Source organism: Sycon ciliatum, chromosome 8 (genome assembly GCF_964019385.1).
Source record: "Sycon ciliatum chromosome 8, ocSycCili1.1, whole genome shotgun sequence".
In the NCBI taxonomy this organism is placed as follows: Eukaryota; Metazoa; Porifera; class Calcarea; order Leucosolenida; family Sycettidae; genus Sycon; species Sycon ciliatum.
The window spans coordinates 15,573,246-15,595,046 of NC_088650.1; the positions used below are offsets into that span (position 1 = coordinate 15,573,246).

Consider the following 21,801-nt stretch of genomic DNA (forward strand, 5'->3'; position numbering starts at 1 on the left):
TCCCTGACTGCCATGCTTGTACCCACTGTACAGTACATACAGTACACAGCATTATATGTTCATGCCCGCGTGACTCGAGTATGATGTGCGAAAGCGAGTTGGGCCAGCTCGCTGGGCTGGCTGCTAACTAATTCTTGCACGAGCATGCTAACGCTCATAATAAAAGACTCGCTGCGTTTAGAATCTACAATGGTTTTTGCATATTTAAAGTACATACAGCATCCAATACAGTAAAACCTGTCTAAGACGACCGCTCAAGGGACCTTCAAAACATGGTCTCTGTTAACAGGTGGTCTCCTTATCCAGTGTCATTTGACTGGAAATAGCAACCCTTGGTCCTGGTTGCAGTGGTCTTCTAGGACAGGTGGTCGCCTTATCTAAGTAGTTGCCTTGACAGGTTTTACTGTAATTGTAAATTTCTGCAGCACCAGTGGCAATACAACAGTACGATAGTAGCAGCATCCGCAGCCGGCTAAGCTAGTACAATTTTAAATGGTCTAGTAAGCAAATACATAGCATGGACTCCTCTGTGGAGTAGCATATTTTATCAAGACTCAAGAGTCTCCCAAAAAAACACTTTCAGCATTGAAAAGAAGGCACGGAGAAACAATTGAGAATATGAGGCAAAGTGTTGCCACTTGATGTGCAATACTGAGTGCATTGGACTGGTCAGTGATAACTTGCAACCGTAGATATGGGTAAACAGAGCACAGCCCTTGTTAAGGTATACCGATGAGCCACTCTCATACAGGAAAATTCAAGACGAAATGTGTGATAGTGGTTTGTTACCCTCGTTCCGTTTGCATTTTCCACAGCCAAGTCCAGCCTGGTCTACATGATTATAATACACAGTACACTGAAGTATTCAAGTAGGCCTGGTGATGGGACTGATGATTAGACACAAAACTGAGGAGGACCTAGCATCATGGCAAATCCAAGCACACCACACAGCCAATGGCAAACTCCTCGCCCGTTGGAGGGTGCTTGATTCCAAGCGGACACGGCACTCCTTCCAGCTTCTTACACTCGGGCCCTACGGGGCAGGAGGGAAATTCGGTTTGGGATCTCAGTCTCCCATGCGCGCCATGACATATTGGACAAAAATGAGTCGTTCCAAAGCAGAAGTAGACGGCGAGAGTGCAGCAGTAGCGACATTTGTACCCTATGGTGTCCGTTCCATGCTTCGGACACACCTGGACAAACCCAACCAGCCAGCCAAGACACAAACCACTGGATAGACAGTTCGACGTCTGACCTTCTTTTCTCAGCTCGCACCTCTCAGAGTGGAACCTAGATATGCAAACAACTGGACTCGACTTCTTGCCTCTCCTCTTGGCAGCGATTTGTATACGAGTTGGTCAACGGCTCACCATCATGCACCGAGTTTTCTTTAGATTGACGTAAAGCTCATACGCTCCACTCACATCTTATACACGTAGCAACATTCAAGAATCTGCTCCCTTCTTTGAGATAAACTGTGTCAACTGCAACCTTTTAAAGACTCTTCAAATTTCAGAAATTTCACACGTCGTCACATGCATAGGGATACAGTAGCATTCTTACCGCTACACCTCGGACATTGGAGCAGTGGCCACACATAAGTTCCCGAGGGTCAAACTCTGCTCCGACAACTTGTACTGCACACTGAGCTTCACCGCCAAAGTAAGGCTGTAGATCAACCAGGAACAAATGTTGCAATGCTCTTTGTTAGCCATAGCTTACCCAGGCAGGTTATTGGAAATATACTTCACACTCACATTATCCTAGGAGAAGTTAGTATTAGATGGGACCACATTATCCTCACAATATACAATCTTCACACTGCTCACATGCTACATCTGCCTCGGACGCATTCAGTCTGCGAAAGTAGTCACGTACCTCCAGGTGCTGGAACTTGCGGGTCGAAATTACTCGCGCCATCCATGAATCAATTGCACTGTTACGGATAACGATAATAAATTAATAATGCATGTCTGACCCCAAAACCGTGGCTTGCATGAACATGACTGATTGTGTGCACACGACTGGACACTCTCACTGTGGTGATGTGAGAGAATACTGGCGAGTACATATCTGTTGGGTTGGGCACCTGTCTATCTGTCAGGGAATACTGTTCTCTAACAGTCTACCAGCACATGCAGGGCCGCCGCCACTGGTACGGCTGGTGCGGCCATGGCCGTACCAGTTTTCACCAACTCCAGCGATCATGGACTGCTCCGTGCGCACTTGATTATCTGAAAGTACCAGTAATAAGCCTCATACACTTCTTCCTAGGCTAGAGTCTCTACCTCCTCAACTGTTCTTCCTGTCCAGGGGAGTCTACCGTGCTAGCTGACATATCTGTTGCTAGAGGAAGTGTGCAGCCAAAGCAAACAGACAATGCATAGAGGTAGAGGTGTATCCTCCTAGGATTTGGCATGTAGAAATAGTCGGTCCTGTAGCCGACCTGGGGCCGTACCACCCCCCCAGGAGCTGGCTCCGGGCCTGACATGGCAATTCAGTGCACAACTATTGATCTATCTTGTGTACATACCCTCTCACAGTCATGGCAGAGGTAGTACGCATAGCGCTTCATGGCATACTCAGCCGGCTTCCGGTAGAACTCGCTGCATGGGTTGGTAATGGCCTCGTTTTCCAGCTCCTTGTCAACTTGCAACCGAAACAGTGCCTTCTCCTTCACCCTCTCAAACAATCCGATCATGGGAATAGTGCGCGTAGCCAGTGACGGATGCTCCATGAAGCGATCCTATAGTCCATTTCAAAAAGATTAGCAATCCGGTTTTGGTCTTACAAAGTACAGTAAAACCTAGTTGAAGTGACCACACCATGGTGCAAGCAAAGCGATTTTTAAAGCCAGGTGGTCCTTAGAATCAGGTCCCATACATTCGCCGCATATCGGATCTTGTACATGTACATGCATGTGCGTGATTGTACTTCCATGTACTCATATTGACAGGGGTGTAGCATACACTAATTTCGTGTAGGCAAAGAACACCTCACTCGAGGGCATGCGGCGCATCCTGCATTGTCACTTGTCACTTCTGAAGTTCTGTTGCCTGCATGCACTTGCTTCAGACCGCACTTCCACCATGTTGCAGTCAACCCTGTCCGCCAAGATGGCACTTTGGGCTAGAACTGTCCGTGCATGGAGAAAAAACGGTCGTTAAAAGCAGGTGGTCGCTAAAACCAGAGGTCGCTTACACCAGGTTTTACTATGAATATGAAGATAAAGGCCGATTCGTACTTCACTTCGCGTACTGTGAATATACAAATTTTCGGCAGCTATTTAATTTCGGCTATATTCGGCACCGACCCAAAACGCCTAAATTAAAACGCCGATGAAATTTTTCACAGCATCTGTCGCAATACCATGCCCTCTACCCCACGCCGAAAATAAATCGCCGCCGAAATGTCAAAAATCGTGAAGTGCCGAAATTTTGCAGCGCCGAAATTTTGTATATTTACAGTATGGGAAAGCCATCGCTTGAAAGCCAGCAGACTGCCTAGTGAGATCGTCAGCTATCGGGGAAGTTAATTCAAGAAATACTGCGGAAATACATAAACAAGTGTATCTCAAGACACACAAACATTGAACGCGCCATTCCAGTAAAGCATTTCAAACTAGAAGCATCCCGACCGCTCTGTGATATCGCATCCCTGCTCTGTGATATCAAGCATGGAATATAGGGGACATGTCAACATACCTCGCAGCTGGGACATTTCATGAACTGGAAGCTCATCCTGGGGCCACTCCAACGCTTATCCAGTAGCGTGTCGCAGCAATGCTTGTGAAAGATGTGTCCACAGGAAAGCTGGAGAGTGAAGAATACAGTCACGATACCAAGCATTCTGTACAAACACTTTAAATTCTCGTTGGAAATGGAAACATCCCACAGCAGATCCAATAACACGCACTCAGGCTTGTACCTGTACTGACCTGAATGGCTGGAGCCTCGCCTAGCGCGTCTGTATAGCAAATGGCACATGCATCGCCGGCAGTGTAATGAACTGCCCGTGCCAGTTCAGTCACGCCACCATTAGCACCGCTGTTGTTGCAACCGGTGTTGTCATCGGTACTGCTAACAGTGCTGCTGCTGCAGGCAGTGCCAGTGGTATTGGCGGTGGAAGTGGCGGCAGCGGCGGTGGCTGACGCCTGATTGCTGTCGCAACATGGACTTTGCAGGCATGGCAGGCACTTCTCCTCCCCAGCAATTCCTCCACACCAGTCTCCACAAGGAAGACGCTTAGAGCAAGCAGAGGCATGGCGCTCCTGTTCAGCAACAAAGGAGAAATAGGGTTAATACGCAAGGGCAGAGCATACAAAGAAAAAAACCCCAGCTTGATCGTCATAAAGGACCAACTGGAATCAAATTATTTTCAAACTACTCTTACACTTAGTAGGGGTACATTCTTATTTTCTGCTGGTCGAATATTGGAGGATTTTTCTCTTGGAAGCCGAAGATAGTGAAGAATACGACAGTGTTGGTCAGAGAAACCCAACCTCATGAATATTAGCACCGAGGGCTACGCAGCTCTAGCACCACACATACCACTCTGGGCACTTGAGGCGCGGCACTACTTTTTAATGAGGTTGGATTTCTCTGGTCAGAATCGCATCCGCACAAACGTCAAAACTACTACTTCAAGTAGGAGCGATCGATGTACTGTTCAGAAAAAAAACTTTTAGGATCTTTTCCAGGATTATCGAGCAGAGATACTCCCCAATGTGCAACATGACTGGGCTGACCTCTCGGAAGACTAACAGAAGCAAGTGTCAGCACTCAATTATTTGTCTGTAGTCTCCATTATATCGTTGGGCAGGCTGACCGGCGATGAGTCAGCTGGTTGCATGGCAGATTTCAAATATTTCCTTCAGAATTCCGACATCAAGTCTCCGCTGTGTGAATACCGTGGCAACAGAAATTATGTCATTTTTCCTCGAGGGGCATTGCATATCTACATGAAGTGATGGTGTCCTTCCTCAAAGATGTCCAGGGTGAGACAAACCGGCTGTTGAAGGCTGTGAAAGCTGACTTGTGTGTAACTGAGCCTGCTACTGGGTGCCGGGCTCTTGGGCTCATTTGCAATCTTTTAGTCACGCCACTGTGGGCTGTCATGAAGGACAGGGACAAGACCATATTCGTCATGAGTCTGATCTACACTGATCTACACTGAACTCTTCAAGAAAATGGAAGAGTGGGCACAAAACTTGACAGATGCGCGATCCCAGCAGCGTTCTTCCGTACTGACTGGATCATCGAAATCCAAACGGGTAGTACCGTACCCTTTACTAACGGTACCAGAGCTTAACGGGCGGGTACCCGGAACACCCTTTGAACACTAATAATAATGGTTTTCCTACCATTTTTTTAGATTAACGGGCTTGTACCCGGAACACCCCTTTGACCCCTAATACTAATAGTTTTCATACCATTTTTTGTGCTGTCGAGTATGGCCTAGTATTGCACAGTGCAGTGCATAATATGCACCAGGCTAACAGTCTACCTCTACCTAGACTACCTAGACTACCTAGACTACCTACAGTAAGATCGGGCGCCGAAGAACACCTCACCGAAGAACACCTCACCGAAGAACACCCAGGCTGGAAAACCGGCAAAATTTAAGAACAGTCCAGGCTAGAATTATCAGATTTAAGAACACTTTTAAAATTTGGAATTTCCACATGAGTGCAGTATTTAACTGATCGGCTTTGAGCTCGCCACAAAACCTGTACATAATAATAATAATAATAATAATAATAATAATAATAATAATAATAATAATAGTAATAGCACATGCACAGTATTACAGGAAGCTGCAGGAGTTAAGTTTCATCATGCTACATGTACATGCATGTGTACAATGTACTTGAAGCATATATATGTATATGTATGTAAGAATCTGGACAATAACTTGCTTGAAGTATTTATTATGATTATGTACAAGAACATAGTAAGTAAGTAAAAGTAAATTATCGTATCCGTTCCCGAAGGGAACTCACGACGGCCGCTAACACCCGATAAACCCTAGCGGCAGATGCAGCGCCTAACGGTGGGGGTGAGTGGGTAAGTCTCACAACCACTGGCACAAGTGCCGAAAGCGACCCCATTAGCTGCATCCATGTACCCCTTGTGCCTGGCCACAAGTTCCCAGTTGACTGTGGGTAGCAGCACGGCTGGAAAAACCGCTTCCAGGCAGGACTTGAACCAGGTACCTCTCGTATCTCAATCATGGTCTTTGACCAACCCACTGTGCCTGCCTGGTCACAAGAACATAGAGACAGTATATACATTGCATTTATGACATCTTCCACCCAAAGCAAACTTCACGAGTTGCCGAATCGAAATGGCACTCCCGGATTCCGCTGCGAGGACAACTGGTACTAGTATTTCCGGTATCGGCTCACCGAGCGACTCCGAGGGAAAGACACAGTCATGTAACCAAGAGTCCATGGGACGTTATGGACTCTCGATGTAACCCAACTCTGATTATAGAGGATGGGCACCAAGCGAGAAGGCAAGTGGTAAGACTAGAACGAAGTAGAAGAGAGCGAGGAAGCCACACAGTCAGTGTAAGGCAGAGAGTCGAGTTACGACTACATGTACGATTGTATGTTGTCATACATGTACTTACACGAAGTTGCGAATTTACACGTAGATCTACATTGTACATGTATGGGAGGTGAGTACATGTCATGTACACGTGTAAACAGTAACTGCTACATGTACAGTCATTCCCATTTACGACACCCACTAGTTTAGAAGTACTACATTGCACTACATGTATACATGACATGTGATTGTACATGACAAACGTCCTGACGTCACTCGACTCGCCGCGCGCGTGTGAATAAGAACGGTCTGGCTAGAATCAAAAATAATTTTAACAACTTTCCTAGGCTGCGCTCGAGCCCCTGCGTTCTTCGGCGCCCGATCGTACTGTGTATGGAATCGAGCATGAGTACGAGGACGAAAGTGCGGAATCGGAGCCCGACGCGCGCTAGCGCGGAGGGCTCCGATTCTAGCATTCTGACATGTCACATGACAATCGACATGGCAACAGCGAATCCTAGCGCGACTTGCCGTGCTTTGAATCAGCCACTGAAGACCTGTGAGCGCTTGCAGGTCTCCGATTTTCCAATCGGAGCACGCCCAGGCGTGCTCCGATTGAATCGGAGCACGCCTAGGCGTGCTCCGATTCAGCCATCAGAGGCCGCTTTTTTTTTTTTTACCATAAAGGCTATGATGAAAAGGATCTCCAACAAAGCCAACCTCTCGAGATCCTACACAAATCATTGTGTCCGCGCAACAGCAGTGCAGAAGCTTGTGGATGCGGGCGTGTCGGAGACAGCGATCATGGGGACGACGGGACATCGCCAGGTCCAGTCGTTGACCGCATATGCCAACAGGAATTCAGAACAAAAGAGAAAAGAGATGGCTGCAGTTCTGGATGGAGAGTCTCCAACTGCAACCAATGCTGCTACCCGTGCTCTTACAGCGCCAACAACGAGCGTTCAGCGATCACAGCAGCAGACTGAGTTCCACGATCCCGACATTGATGAGTACATCGCAACTTGTGACCCAACAGTGCAATCCCCAACTCACCAACGGTCTCTGATGCAGAAAGCTACGAAGACCATCAACTTTTCCGGAGCTCAGTTTGGTGCAAACTGCAATGTTCACCTGCACCTGTAGGCTGTAGGCTGTAGTCACTGCGAAGAAGAGAAGCTGAACTGACCTGGTTTTTAGCTGACTAGACCGCCCTTGTTTTATCTCTGTGTTGTGACTGTGTACATTAGTCATTATGTAACATGTCTGAAGTACTAAACTGGCGACTAGTTGTGTTCCTTGTCTGGTCTAGTGTGCGTGCCTTGAGTAGGTACTAGGTATGTGTGAAGTACTACATGTAGTAGTACTAGTACTAGTACGAAGTAGTTCGTGCAATGCATGTCAGAAATGGTATCAAAGCATTCGTACTCGGACTCAAGTGCTAGAATCGGAGCCCTCCGCGCTAGCGCGCGTCGGGCTCCGATTCCGCACTTTCGTCCTCGTACTCATGCTCGATTCCATACCTTGAGTCCGAGTACGAATGCTTTGATACCATTTCTGACATGCATTGCACGAACTACTTCGTACTACTAGTACTACTACATGTAGTACTTCACACATGTCAGCTAAAAACCAGGTCAGTTCAGCTCCTCTTCTTCGCAGTGACTACAGCCTACAGCCTACAGGTGCAGGTGAACATTGCAGTTTGCACCAAACTGAGCTCCGGAAAAGTTGATGGTCTTCGTAGCTTTCTGCATCAGAGACCGTTGGTGAGTTGGGGATTGCACTGTTGGGTCACAAGTTGCGATGTACTCATCAATGTCGGGATCGTGGAACGCAGTCTGCTGCTGTGATCGCTGAACGCTCGTTGTTGGCGCTGTAAGAGCACGGGTAGCAGCATTGGTTGCAGTTGGAGACTCTCCATCCAGAACTGCAGCCATCTCTTTTCTCTTTTGTTCTGAATTCCTGTTGGCATATGCGGTCAACGACTGGACCTGGCGATGTCCCGTCGTCCCCATGATCGCTGTCTCCGACACGCCCGCATCCACAAGCTTCTGCACTGCTGTTGCGCGGACACAATGATTTGTGTAGGATCTCGAGAGGTTGGCTTTGTTGGAGATCCTTTTCATCATAGCCTTTATGGTGTTCTTACCCAGCGGTAAACCATTGAAGGCTTGCGTTCCGGGCTTTACAGAGCGAGATGCCATCTGAAACAGTCTCTCGCTCTTCGGGCTGAGAGACTCCAGCAACAGCTTTACGGCATGGACTTGCTCTGGCTGCTGGATGCGACCGTCGCTTGGTTTATCACGGCTCGCAATCCCGCCTTGATGGTTCTTAGTACAGAAATCCGTTGCCAGTTCCACAAAATCGCGGCCGTCATCATCCTTCTTCAGGATCAGGTCCTTCTTGGTCATCGTTTCCTGGTTCTCACAGCCACGGAGAGCGAAGTGATAATTATGTGATAGCGAACCACACACTCTCAGTAAGTACAACGGCGGATGTTGTGTACTGAGAGAAATATCTCCCCAGTTTTGCCATGTCCGTGTCGGTAATGACCGCTTTGTGCTCCGCTGGCTTACTCTCTCCGCTGCGTTTCATTTGCCTCATGCGACCATCAAGTGCCTGGTTCGCCATGACAAACTCTGCATCAGAGTAGATGTTCATTGTCGGACGGAACGACTGAATGTGGCGATGCAGAGCGGATCTCAACCCTAGCAAACTCGAACGCTGGTAGGCCTGCCCTTCCCTGCCGCGGGCATTCACGTAGAGAAGAGCCAGAGCATCGCTTATAACTCCAGGAGAGTCTGTTTTGAGGTTGACAGCCAACTTCCTCTGCTTACAAAATTCTTCGAACACTTTCACCCAGCCTTTGGTTGTGCGCTTTGTACTTATCGGCACACGACTCTCGATGATATTCGCCACATCCTGAAGGGTACTTTCAGCGAAACGAGCTTTTTTGGCTGGCGGCTCACTGCCCAAAGCAATGTCCGCAACCTCCTCCTCCTCCTCCTCCAGGTCCAACGCGAAATTTTGAATCACTGACATGTCCTGTTATTCTTCACAACCACCACTTATTCACTTTCAACATCAAACTAACAAAGCACTTGTAGCAAGTCCCTGCACATCTGCATTCTTCAACCATAATGCACTATGCACTTAGTCTTTCATACCGGCGCTCCACTCCCGCCTAAAAAACTCCCGCCTAAAAAAAAAAAAAAAAGCGGCCTCTGATGGCTGAATCGGAGCACGCCTGGGCCGGGCGTGCTCCGATTGGAAAATCGGAGACCTGCAAGCGCTCACAGGTCTTCAGTGGCTGATTCAAAGCACGGCAAGTCGCGCTAGGATTCGCTGTTGCCATGTCGATTGTCATGTGACATGTCAGAAAGTACAATCATGTAGTAGTCTGCCGCTAATGAATAATTATTATTATTGACGACATCTGGTTGTGCTAAAAAGATTCACGGTTCGCTTGAAGCTCAGTTAGACTGAGGCTGGCAGGCATAGTGGGATGGTATAAAAAAAAACAGAGGGTAACGTTAATCATCTAGTTTAGGGTCCCAAATTCTTCTACCAGGTAACTGGTTCAAGTCCTGTCTGGAAGCGGAACTAGAACTCGTGGCCTGGCACGAGGGAAACATGGATGCAGCGAATGGGATGTGCTAAACCTCACTTGAAAATACATCACGGTGTACGATTCAGATTGTAGCCTCACCTACCTGAGTACTCATATCTGCACCAGCAGGCAGAGACAATCGAAGTCGGATGCCAGCACTGCTCGTGTCGTGGTAGCGAGGGACAGTAGCTCCTGCCCTGAACGTCTGGTTCTTGGCGAGACAAGAAAAAGTAAAGGTAGTTCCTGGTGAGATGAACAAAGACTAGTTAGTTTTAGTTGGTAACGCTAGCGCTATAGCAGAAACGCTGCTAGACTAGACTATCCGATAGGTCATTTACATAGTGTAGATGCATTTCATCGAAAGTGGTTCGATTCACATGACCATGATGACTGTGTGTAGTCGTGCCGACGCGACTACAGCATGCAGCTTTCGATCCAACGCGGCATCCAAACTACAAAGTACAATGGTAACATGACTGAACTATTTTGTTATCACTTCAGATTTCGATCGAAACTCGGTGACTCATTTCGGTCCTTTTTGTGCACTGTATACAACTTACAAGTCTAAAATACTGTAGTGTAGACCGGTAGACTGTAGAGTGTAGCACTAAAGACAAGTACAGTAGTTTTGAAGATCAAAGAGAAACTAGTACAATCATGTATGTTCAGAAAAATAATAATTATAGGATTCGGAGCCGAAGCGCTAAATCCGGCAGCTAGTAATAGTTGACACATTCGAAAGTCGAGCCATGTTGTGCAGTACCCGGTAGGTGATCAGGGGAATCCCGGGAGAGGTCAGATGATCAATACGTCTGTGTCACTCCGCTAGGGATTTACCCGCCAGTGGTTGGAGTCATAATCATCAGTCTAGATCTGTGCCTGACCCCCATACCAGACGAATGAAGCACCATCCGAGATGATTGTAACATTTTTCATTAATACATTATGATCCAGTGGGGTAAGTAGCAGCATTCGGCCTTGTCCAGATTCTTATCAACCACCACACCACACCGCTCCGCTCTCCGGCCGACCTCAACACGTTGCCACAGCACACCATCAGCAAAACGACACTTCAGTTGGTACTCTGCTCCTTCAGACAGCAGCGCCATTATGTTTCCCCCCTTTTTGCGCCAAAGATGCGCCATTATGTTTCCCCCTTTTTGCTACAAAAGGGTGCAGTTAGTTCACTATCTGTTAGCCATTCTACATTATCAACCTTCACTGACGAGATCCTGATGATCGAAACAGCTGCTGTCTGAAGGAGCAGAGTACCAACTTAAGTGTCGTTTTGCTGATGGTGTGCTGTGGCAACGTGTTGAGGTCGGCCGGAGAGCGCAGCGGTGTGGTGTGGTGGTTGATAAGAAATTTTCATTATGATTGTAACAAATTGGGTAAATTATGCATTCCTCGGGTCTGTCGAGGCCAACCTGACGTTTCGTTTGGGCTGTATGGAGCTATCCCACAGAGGCTTCAGAGGCGAGGCTTCATCTGACAAAATATTAGCGTCATACAAGGTCGGCAAGGCCTGTTGAAGTGTGCCCGTTTCGTAGGAATTGGATGAACTTAGTAAATTATGTGAATGTTGACGTCCCCCAGGTCAGCCATCATGTGTATGCCCCCAAAATCGATAGAGCAATGTTAAAAAGTAGCAAGCTTCGAAGTTCCGAACTCATGGTGGTGATATGTGGTTGGGAAATGTCTTTTGTATTCGATATATCCATTCTTTTATCAGCAGTATTCAACAGCGACTATAGTCGAGGGGCAAGGATGGCCAACAACTCCCATTGTTCTCAATTTTCGTTGCTGTTGGTCACCTTGGCATCCATCCCTGCCACTCCTGTTTCGATAGAACGTCTCACGACGATAGTATTTCCTGTATCAAAGTCGGCGTATCCTTTAAGAGCGAGAGATTATGTGTGTACTTTGAAGTAATTGTGAGGATTTGGCACTTAAGGTGGCAGACTACCCAAAATTCGCTGAAAAATCGAATTTGTAAATAATTTTAATTATTAATATGGAGTGCTACGTCAGTTGCAAGAGCTTGAATAGCTGCAAATTCTCTGAAAATTGTGTCCCGATCTGACCAGCCGTTCAAGAGTTACGGCCTAAAATGTGCCCTTCCAAGGAAAGGCCTTTTTGTTGCACGCTGTCATTTGTTGGCAGCACTGTATTTGAATGTGAGCAGACCGTGCGCAACTTGTCGTATCATAGAAACACGCGAAAGTGTGCAGAATTTTGCTCCAAGTCCAAAAATCACGTTTTTGAGCCGCGTATTGGGCTGCACGGCTTTTGCCAGCACCCTCGTGACGTTGCAGATATGTGGCTTGATTATTGTAGTTGACGTTGAATAGTGACTTTGGCAAGTTTGAGTCGTATCAAGAAGTCAGGTAGGATTCAGTACTAGGCAGTAGTGAAACGTGAGTGGTAGTCTTTGCCGGTTTCTGAGGGTATCCTGGATTTGGTGTGCAGCGCTGTGGAAATGGCCTGCTGTGGACGTCCCAGCACTGGATGTTGTATCAAAGGTACGACCTCGTAGCGGCTGTGAGAGAACGCCCACTCGTTCCGTTGTGACAGATTCCAGGGCCTCGTTGAGGGGCCCTACCCATCACCCATGGCTGCTTCTGGACTTGTTTTAGATTTGGGTCCCGCGCACGGACAGAATGGGCACGAAAATGTGAAAAAATTGTAAATGCATTTGTTTGGCTCCTGGGTGGCTCGCACACCGTGGCACTATGCCGGAAATTTGAGTTTTTCCGGCCTGGAAAGCCTGTCAGCGAGGCGCAAGAACTTGTAAATCATGTCCTGAGGGCCAGCATAGTGGCAGGAGTGTGTGGTCAAAATTTTACTCAAATCTATTGAGAAACACCAAAGTTACGGTCAATTGAATGCCATATGAAATTTATGGGTAGGCTGCCCCCCAGCTATAATAGTATAATACTAGTATTCTATTCAATTTATTGACACCGGCACTGCTGCTGCTGCTGCTGCACACATGTAGCTCTAAGTCCAAAGACTTAGCAACTTCTCAGTACAATTACCTTCCACAATAATGGTCATTGACTGTGCCTCTCGTATTCCTTGCTCAACACCTGCAACAGTAGCTTATTGGTCTCCAGCTGACTATCTTGTCCAGTGCATACACACTTTTTTATCTCTCTGTTTTTCTTCCCTCTTCGCTACCTTGCTTGCTATTGGGAAGAAATTCCCGTTTGGATTTTGCTAAGTAAAACAAAGCAAAAATAAAACTTGTAATGTCTACTCTTTGAGACTTGGAATTGCGCCTTTTGACAATTTCCAATGTTTGCGAGAGGCTTGAGAAATGTGTACAGGCAAGTATGCAAAGAGCAAGCAAGTTAGCATCAAAATACAGGGTTGGATGATCGGCGTGAGGCAATAAACAATGACAAAGCAATCAGTAGCGCGTGACCAATACATAGGGTAAGTCTTCCTGTGGTGACTGTTAACAAAGCAAGTTGTAGTACGTGATTATGGATTATGGTTGGTAGTCCTGTGGATGCTTCGAATAACTTTAAAAAAAACCTTCAGATTCAGACTACTGAAAGCAGAGATTCAGTCGATACAATTACACGTAGGCGACATAGTACTAATGCCCACTGACTACTGGTGATTCATGGCTGGCTTTGGGTACATCGAACATTCAAGCAAGTAAAAGTTAAAATCATTAAACAAGTATAGACATTTTAAGAAACGGAATGTACCTTAGAAATCTCACCAATGCTTGACTACTGTTCGTAAATGCGTGTAGACATAAGCGGCTTCATGAGACAGGTATGAAAATGCAATATGCAGCTTTAATGTATTACTAATACATACATGTACTTAGGATATACATCGTAACATGTACAATGACAAAGACTGACGTCAGAGTGAGGCTGCACATTATTGGAAGCGAGTCAGTTTCATGTGCATTCTACCATGTTCTACAGAAGTAACTTAGTTCAGTGACTTAATGTCTTTGACCTTGTAACTGGTTGCCACGGCCACAAGGAGTGTTACAATACCAGTATGACGTCATATCCTTCCTTCGGCTGCAACATCTCGATATTGGATGAAGTTAGCACTATTGAAGAGCTAAAGATGAAAGTGATTAAACGCGTCAGTTGCGATCAATTTGTGTTAGCAACTCTTGGACAATGCGCTGCATTGAAGGTCTTTCCTGTAGATCTGTCTTGATGCACTGCTCAGCGATGTGACGATACCCATAGGGTATGTTTGGTGGAAAGATGGGCTTGGTGCCACGTGCAATTTCATCCAGGATATCATCAGAGTTGCTGAGGTGTTCATACGGTATCTTTCGAGTTGAGAGCTCCCACATCACCACGCCAAAGCTGAACCGAGTAAAAACAACATGAGGATTTGATAGTTTAGAGCCTACATGTACATGCGCTGCAACACCCAAATGAAACGCACCCTCTAAACACATGTGACAATAAGTCAAAGTTGAGTACACCCCAGTGTGGCAACTAATTACTTCCTCATGTCTAGGTAGGTACATTTGTATTTGAATTCGCAGAACCAAACGGGCGGTGTAACCCAATTACATGGAAGCGAATGGAAACAGAAAAATATTGTAGGAAGTAGCCTAACATGATAGCAGGGTGTAGTACAAAGCAAAGAACGCTCAGTATGTCTAACCCACAAGACAACGTGAATACCGTAGCAGTCACACCGGCCAACTTAAAAATCCGACTCATGGCAGATTCAGTCCGAATGCCATTAAATTTTATGAAACTTCAACTCTTCAGTGTGTAGAAGAGGTTGGTGAGAATTCGGCGATACTTGGGGAATTGTGTGTTTCGCTCCCTACGTGAGAGCTCGTGCTTTTCCTACCGACTTGAATTCTCACTTGACTGACTCACGACTGCCATCCAGAGCACGCAAGAAGTCCATCGAACCTTCCACTCGGCAAAGCTACAAGAACGCACCACTCCCTGCTCAATACACAGTGTTTCGGGGATTTCACCCCTTATCTGTTGGGCTTGAGAAGGTAAGCGCGAGCTCCCACTTAGGGAGCAACACACAATTCTTTAACTATTCAGTAAAGAAAATACTCAGATGAAGCTCATTCTGTTTGCAGCTTGTTTCATCATGCTCACCTGTAGACATCGTGTTTCTCCGTGTACAGATTCTTCTTGATGGATTCAGGTGATCGCCAGCGATCTGTACCAACTCCACACGTCATTCCGATTCGTGATGTCATGCCCTGCGTAGCTCTGTCGTCATCAGTGCGATCCACATCAGAGGTGACACTGGTAGCACCCAATAATGGGGTTATTAGTTGATCAGAGTGGGTTGTATCTGATGCTGCGTGTGTAGAATGATCTCTTGCCTGCTTGCACCCTGTGTCCCTCTCATTTGACTCAATACCGTCGGGATGAAGGATGGCAAGGAATCGTGCTGTTTCCATGTCGGCGATCTTCACCACCCATTTGTTACTAACTAGCATGTTGGCTGACTTGATGTCACGGTGGATCATTGGTGGACCTCTGTTGTGGAGATACTTTACACCTCGTGCAGCATCCAGGGAAAAACGCAGTCGATCTGGGTGTTCAATACTGTTGTATGGATCATGAAGAACATCGCAGAGAGAACCTCGCATCAAGTATTCCATCACAAGAAATGGACACCTGGATTGCGTGTCCTTTCCTGCCCCCAGGAATAGAACTATATTTGGGTGGCTTAATGTTCGTAGAACTTCCGCTTCCTGGATGAAGGAATCGTACGGCGATGCAGTTGATACAAACGGTGGAAGTCGCTTAACAACAACTACCATATCTCCCAACTCAGCAAGTAACACTTTACAAAACCTTCCCCCGGCAAGTTGTCTCTGAATCTTCAGATCAGACCAGGCGATACACGTGCCATGGTTGATTTGACTGAGCTTTCTGTTGGAGCGGTAGAGGTCCCGATTCGTATTGACTAGTTCAATTTCCTTTGCATTCAGAGCCCTTCTCTTTCTCAGGAACTGAATGAGAGCTATGACGAGAGTGGTAAGAGTGGTTGCGAAAACGAGAGAAGCCATTAAGATCAGGTACACTGCTGGTGCATTGCAGTCATCGCTGGGTAAATATCCGAAACGACACACGCAGATGTGTTTGAAGTCTTCCTTGTTGACCAGGCAATCTCCATGGCCATTACAAGTGTTTTCTTTACATGGTACATCAGGAACACAGTGAGATGCGGCTTCACCGACGGTTGTTAAGGACTGGTTGCATTTGATACAGTGCTGTTGAAGAGATGGAGAATACCTTCCATTAGGGCATGGTTGGCATTGGGATTTCTCGTCCCGTTCAAGGCCGACAGGGCACAGATTGGAGGTATTGAGCAGGTGAAAACTGGAGGATCCATACGAATTCTCTTCAATTCCACCAATTATCAAATTGCCAAACACGAAGTGATCCCAGATTCTCATTTTGAAGAACTTATTCGATGTAGCTTGAGAACCATTGTTTTTGATGGTAATTAGTAGTGCCCAGTCATTTGAACGACGTCCTAGGCTCGTACCACTCTGAATGCCTCCAATCAGGATTAGGTCATTATTTACAAATGACAGGCTGTGGCAATAGCGGTTCGGTATCTCAGGGATTATTGGTATATCATAAACGGCTATTTCGACTGTTGAACGGATGTCCACAAGTACTAGTTTGGAATCGGATGGCATCCGGCCTCCAAACAGTAACACACCATGATCAGTTGGTGTTACTGAGTGACCATACTGGATAGGTAGATGTCCTTTCTTGACGTAGCCTGTGAGATCATGCCATCGACCTTTGCACTGGTCTTCGTCCTCCATGACGAAGATCCACATATCTCCAAGGGCATGGCTGAAGTTATGGGCCGTTCCACCATGGATCGCCATTGCGGATCTATTATGCCGGAACGATACATGCTGTCTCCGTGGCGAAGGCACGATCCCAGATGTGATGTTAGCCTCTATCCAAAAGTGTTCGTTTGTATTGAAGCACCAAGGATTTTGGTCAACATCTGCTGTTCTAGTGAGATACCCACCATATAGGATTGCAGTTGTGTTTGTTACCAAGGTAACGGTGTGGTATTGACGGCGTAAAAAAGCTGGCCCAGGTGACCGGTAGAGAAGGGTGTAGTCAAATCGTGTACAAAAGAGGTTCTTTCCTTGTTGACAGCGTAAGATCCACACAGGCATTGTTGACATTGAACTGAGAACGAATTTTCTAGTGTCACTCTCTAGCAACAAACTGCGGCTGACCCCGAATAGTAGTACAGTTTGTACTTTGTGTTTATCCCTGGTTCGGGGTGGAAGGTGGATTCCGGCTGCAAGCTGTCTAGTGTTCGTATAGATACCAGGAAATAATTTGATACTGCTCATCGTTTGTGTGTTCAGGCGATACATCGTTCCCGTTCTTCCATCGCTTCCGTAATATTCAATAGCTCTAATCACAGATTTAGCGGGTGATGTTACAATGAAGAATAAATTCTGTCCAAAAATGATATCCATGAATCTGAAACCGACAGGAAAAACTCCATTTGAAATCGCTGATTTTTCACAGTTGGCGGGGGATTCTCTAACATTGCAAACGATAATCTCCAGGAGAACTCTTCCTCTAGATGGTGTGCTGAATGGATTTACAATCAGGGTCTTCGGAAAGGCTAGATAAGATACATCGAACGATGAATTGAGAAGATCCATGGGGCCTTGAAAGTTGTTTTTAACCTCCATCCATGTCAGTGATAAGGTGTCGAATTTCCAAATATCCAAAGTGACTGCATCCGCGAATCCTTCAAGCACTTTCCACCCACCCACAAACAACAGAATTGCTTCATCATCGGCGAAAAGTCTGGCGAACTGGCGAGGTTGGGGAGTCACCAGATCGCTTGGTTGAATACCCTGCCAATGCCCGACAATATGTTGTTGAACATGGAGACGGAATAGAACATTGCTTGGTGTACGGCAGTATTCTCGTTCAGCGTTCCACCAAACACAACCTCCAAATGAAAAGAGGAAGAAGGGCGGATTTGATGCATTTGCTGCGCACGTACTCAAGGCAGCTTGAATGGCGACTAGAGACGAACCGATTTCACTCACCCGAGGACCCTCTGTTGTTTTTTGTGCTCTGATAACTCTGGTCTGCCTGTTGCCATAAAGCAACACCAAGTTGCCACATTCGCCAGGCCCGAAACCCTGTAGGATTACTTGATTCTTACATGGGGATACAGTCACACTTGGCATTTCTTTAAAACAGCAGCACTCGCCTCCCAGTGCTTCGTTCAAGTCGATCTCACGCTCAAACACCTGCCAGGTTTGACCTCCAATGTAGCTTGTTTCAAACACGGCAACGTTGAAATAGGCAGTTTTATGATCGCGTAGTCTATACATGATCATGAGGTGCGGTGTGAACTTACTTCGATCATTCTCCCTGAACATGACCACCTCCCTGACGAGCACTTCGGACCAGGACTTCAAAGGACCTTCACCAAGTTGAGCCATGCGTAGAGCACTAGGGCGGATAGGATTTGCTTTGATCTTTATCAGCGGTCCGTTGGTGCCTCCATTGACAAACATAACACGATCCAGCAATTGAAACAAACAGAGTCCGCACAAGGTGGATATAAGGATCAGCCAGCACGAAGCCATTGCCGTCGACACAGTCCCGCTTGCAACCAATGTCGGTACGTTTTGTTGGGAGACGTCACGCGTCAAATAGTCACCACGGAATCCACTTATCTCACGCACAACCCTTTAAAAATGTACGAAGAAACCTATAGCATAGCTGTACTTTGTGATCATCCCGGGCTTTCCGACAATGGCAACAAGCACTATACAGTTGTACTCAATCTCCCGACATCTAGCTCTTTCCGCGTGAGATATCATCAACTGAGCTCAGAGTTACAGGTACAACCATTTATACACTCCAGTGTATATGTACGTGTACGTCCAAGCTCTCGCAAAGATCGTACTACACCGTGTATATCGCTGAACTGAAGGAGTCGGGTTTTTATTTTTTTTATTTTTTATGGATTCCCCAAAGGCCGAGGCCTAAGTCAAGGGGGTCTCCGTTCATGGCTTACTGGGAATATATCTGCAACATTGTTAGGTTCGTTGCGTTCACGGTATAATGTATTCCAACACTAGACGAGTGAACAGTTGGGGTTCGTTTGTCAAGATTCAAGACACACAAGATATTCACACCTGCTCACGGAAAACGTGTCATTGCATGTGCATAATATAATTAATTAGGATAGGTTGCATTCGATATCAATACCAATTATACACACGTGTCATACACTTGGTGTGCCAATTGTTAAACACGCAGTAGCCAAACGTTCCGCTTCTGTTCCTTGATCCGAAGAATTGCTGATGAGACAAGTAATAGATGCGTTCCGCGGACAGGATGTGCTTTTAAACATGTGCATGAAACGTGGGAGAACAGTGAGGGATGGGTTCCACCTGCTTCCGGTAGTTTCACAGGAAGCGTGAGTTTCAACATAATAATATTAAGCAGATTATACATACGGGGTCCGATGGGATGACGGCTGCACCACAGGTGAGTGCTAGAGCATCTCAAAGCGAAGATTCCTGGCGCCAGTTCTGGTGGTGTCATTCAATATGCTCTTCAGAATTTTCGCTTTTCAGCTCCATCGATCAAGCTACTGATTTTTTTAAAGAGATTGCCCAACTCTTGCTTGAAATGGTGCATGATGATCGCTTTGCATGAATCTGTTTCTGCCGTCTTCAGAAAATCGAAAATTTCGTTGATACGCAATGTTTAGTTTGACGGATTTGCCAACAGGAACGTAGGAAGAAACAATGACTGTCTCCTCCAGGAGTCGCACCAGAGACCCTCCAGTATGGCCAGCAATGTTCTACCACTAAGCTATGGACTTGGAGTAATACACTCGCTCGAGGATTGCCTCAACACTGAATTGGACAAAAATCTATGGCTGGACTTGGTGGACAACTGTCATCATCATCATCATCATCATCTGCGTTGCCGAAAATATAATAATATTGTAGCAAAATAAAATAATAATAATAAACGGCATTATGCAGCTGTGTAAGCAGTAGATGCACAGTGTGACTGCCAGGCATCTCTGTCAGATGCCAACTGGCAATTCTCATGCAGAGACATACCAGTCCACGAAACGATATTGTCAGCAAAGGAAATCTTCGGACGACCACGCTTTCTCTTACCATCCACGACACAAAACATCACGTCACGTACATATACAAGCTCGCAGCCAGATGGGCGGCATGTGTGCCCGAAATAGGTCAGTTTGCATATCTTGACCCTGGCTAGCAGCTGTCTCTGTACTCCCAACTCCACCAGGATACTTTCATTTGTGCGCTTCTCCATCCAGGATACTCTGAGCAGACGTCGGTAGCACCACATTTCTGCTGCCTGTATTCGTCGTTCATCTGTCTTCCGGAGAGTCCAACTCTCAGCTCCATACAGCAGGACAGACCACACAAGGGCATGCATTATCCGGATTTTCAGCTGCCTAGAGATGTGGTCTTTCCAGATGTCAACTAACTGCAGCATACGCTCTTTCGCCATGGCAATTCTTGATCGAATATCGAGGCTGCAATCACCGTTTGTTGTCTTCCAGGATCCCAGATACTTGAAACTGCTCACCTCTGCAATTCGTTCTCCATCGACCACAAGTGGCGTTGGAGCAGTATCGTTTGCACCAGCAGTACAGGTTCCGATATGCATGATCTTGGTTTTGGACAGATTCAGTGACAGGCCCTTCTCTCGTCCAGCGTCATTAACAGCATTGGTGAGGGTAGACATTTCTGATGGATGTGCACACAAGCCCGCGGCCCGTGTCATCTGCATAATTATCGTAGGTTCGACAGCTGGCGTCCTCCGATTCTTACACCACTGGACATAGATGTAATATACAATACAATATTCAGTACTTGAGGGGATTGAAAAGGGAAAATGGATAATGTCTCCTACTAGTCCTAGTCGATAGCCGAATACTCTCCTCACTATTGTATTCATGGACAATGGTTGTGTACAATACGGTGATGACAAACTGTGTCTGATTTTTTCCTGATGCTAGTAATTAAATTTCTACTACAGGATGTATTTTAAACCTTTCTTCTCCAGTTCTTCCGGAAGTGCGTCACGTGTTTCTCACTCTTCAACGTGATGCCTCACCATTCAGCTCTAGGCGTTCCTCGCGAGTAGCATTGTTGCAAGGGACTGGACTAGCGTTTCCCTGATTCCTGGATGGACGTTTTATTTGTTTGCCGTCCAGTACGATTCTGGACTCTGTGTGATGGCATCTATTATAAGAATTCAAGATGAAAATTGCCTGGAATTGGAGTAGGCAACTCGGCTCCCTGAGAGATTCCTAGTCCGAGTGATCAACGCGCAAGAAGAGAACGTCTATTTCAAAGTTTCTCACTTTTGCAACCCAAGTCTTGGCGTGCAGGCTTTACCGAAAATCTGACAGACAGTGCCGGGCACGGATCACTGTACCTGTATGGGCTGCTGAAACAGCCTGTTACCACACACTCTGGCCTAGCCCAGTGTACATCTGTCAATTCATCTACTGCGAGGCCCAGGACCAGAAGAACACAGAAAATCTGTTGAGCAGGACAGGAGCAACGCCCACGTGCATCCATGAGCCAGG

General features: G+C 46.5%; 2 protein-coding genes across 2 annotated transcripts; both read right to left on the bottom strand.

The window, feature by feature from the left end:
• Positions 1-445: 445 nt before the first annotated feature.
• LOC135823813 (E3 ubiquitin-protein ligase rpm-1-like) lies at positions 446-10,565 on the bottom strand. The gene is made up of 6 exons (XM_065336659.1): positions 10,265-10,565; positions 3,938-4,270; positions 3,705-3,812; positions 2,534-2,746; positions 1,564-1,668; positions 446-1,193 (listed from the first exon to the last, which is right to left on the bottom strand). The coding sequence occupies exons 1-6, from the start codon at positions 10,274-10,276 to the stop codon at positions 924-926; spliced, it is 1,041 nt and encodes a 346-aa protein (XP_065192731.1). The 5' UTR covers positions 10,277-10,565; the 3' UTR covers positions 446-923.
• A 2,884-nt stretch (positions 10,566-13,449) lies between these two features.
• On the bottom strand, positions 13,450-17,076 carry LOC135823814 (uncharacterized). The gene is made up of 2 exons (XM_065336660.1): positions 15,279-17,076; positions 13,450-14,510 (listed from the first exon to the last, which is right to left on the bottom strand). Exons 1-2 carry the CDS (start codon positions 17,039-17,041, stop codon positions 14,279-14,281), a joined length of 1,995 nt encoding a protein of 664 aa, XP_065192732.1. The 5' UTR covers positions 17,042-17,076; the 3' UTR covers positions 13,450-14,278.
• Between the last annotated feature and the right edge of the window lie 4,725 nt (positions 17,077-21,801).

Excerpts from the sequence above, each read along its gene's own strand:
- LOC135823813 (XM_065336659.1), bottom strand. Across the intron at positions 3,813-3,937 it reads GCGAGGCTCCAGCCATTCAG|CTTTCCTGTGGACACATCTT; the intron begins GTCAGTACAGGT and ends TTCACTCTCCAG. Across the intron at positions 1,669-2,533 it reads TCTGCCATGACTGTGAGAGG|CCTTACTTTGGCGGTGAAGC; the intron begins GTATGTACACAA and ends GTTGATCTACAG.
- LOC135823814 (XM_065336660.1), bottom strand. The coding sequence starts at position 17,041 with ATGGCGATCCATGGTGGAACGGCCCATAACTTCAGCCATGCCCTTGGA. Across the intron at positions 14,511-15,278 it reads GAGAAACACGATGTCTACAG|CTTTGGCGTGGTGATGTGGG; the intron begins GTGAGCATGATG and ends TACTCGGTTCAG.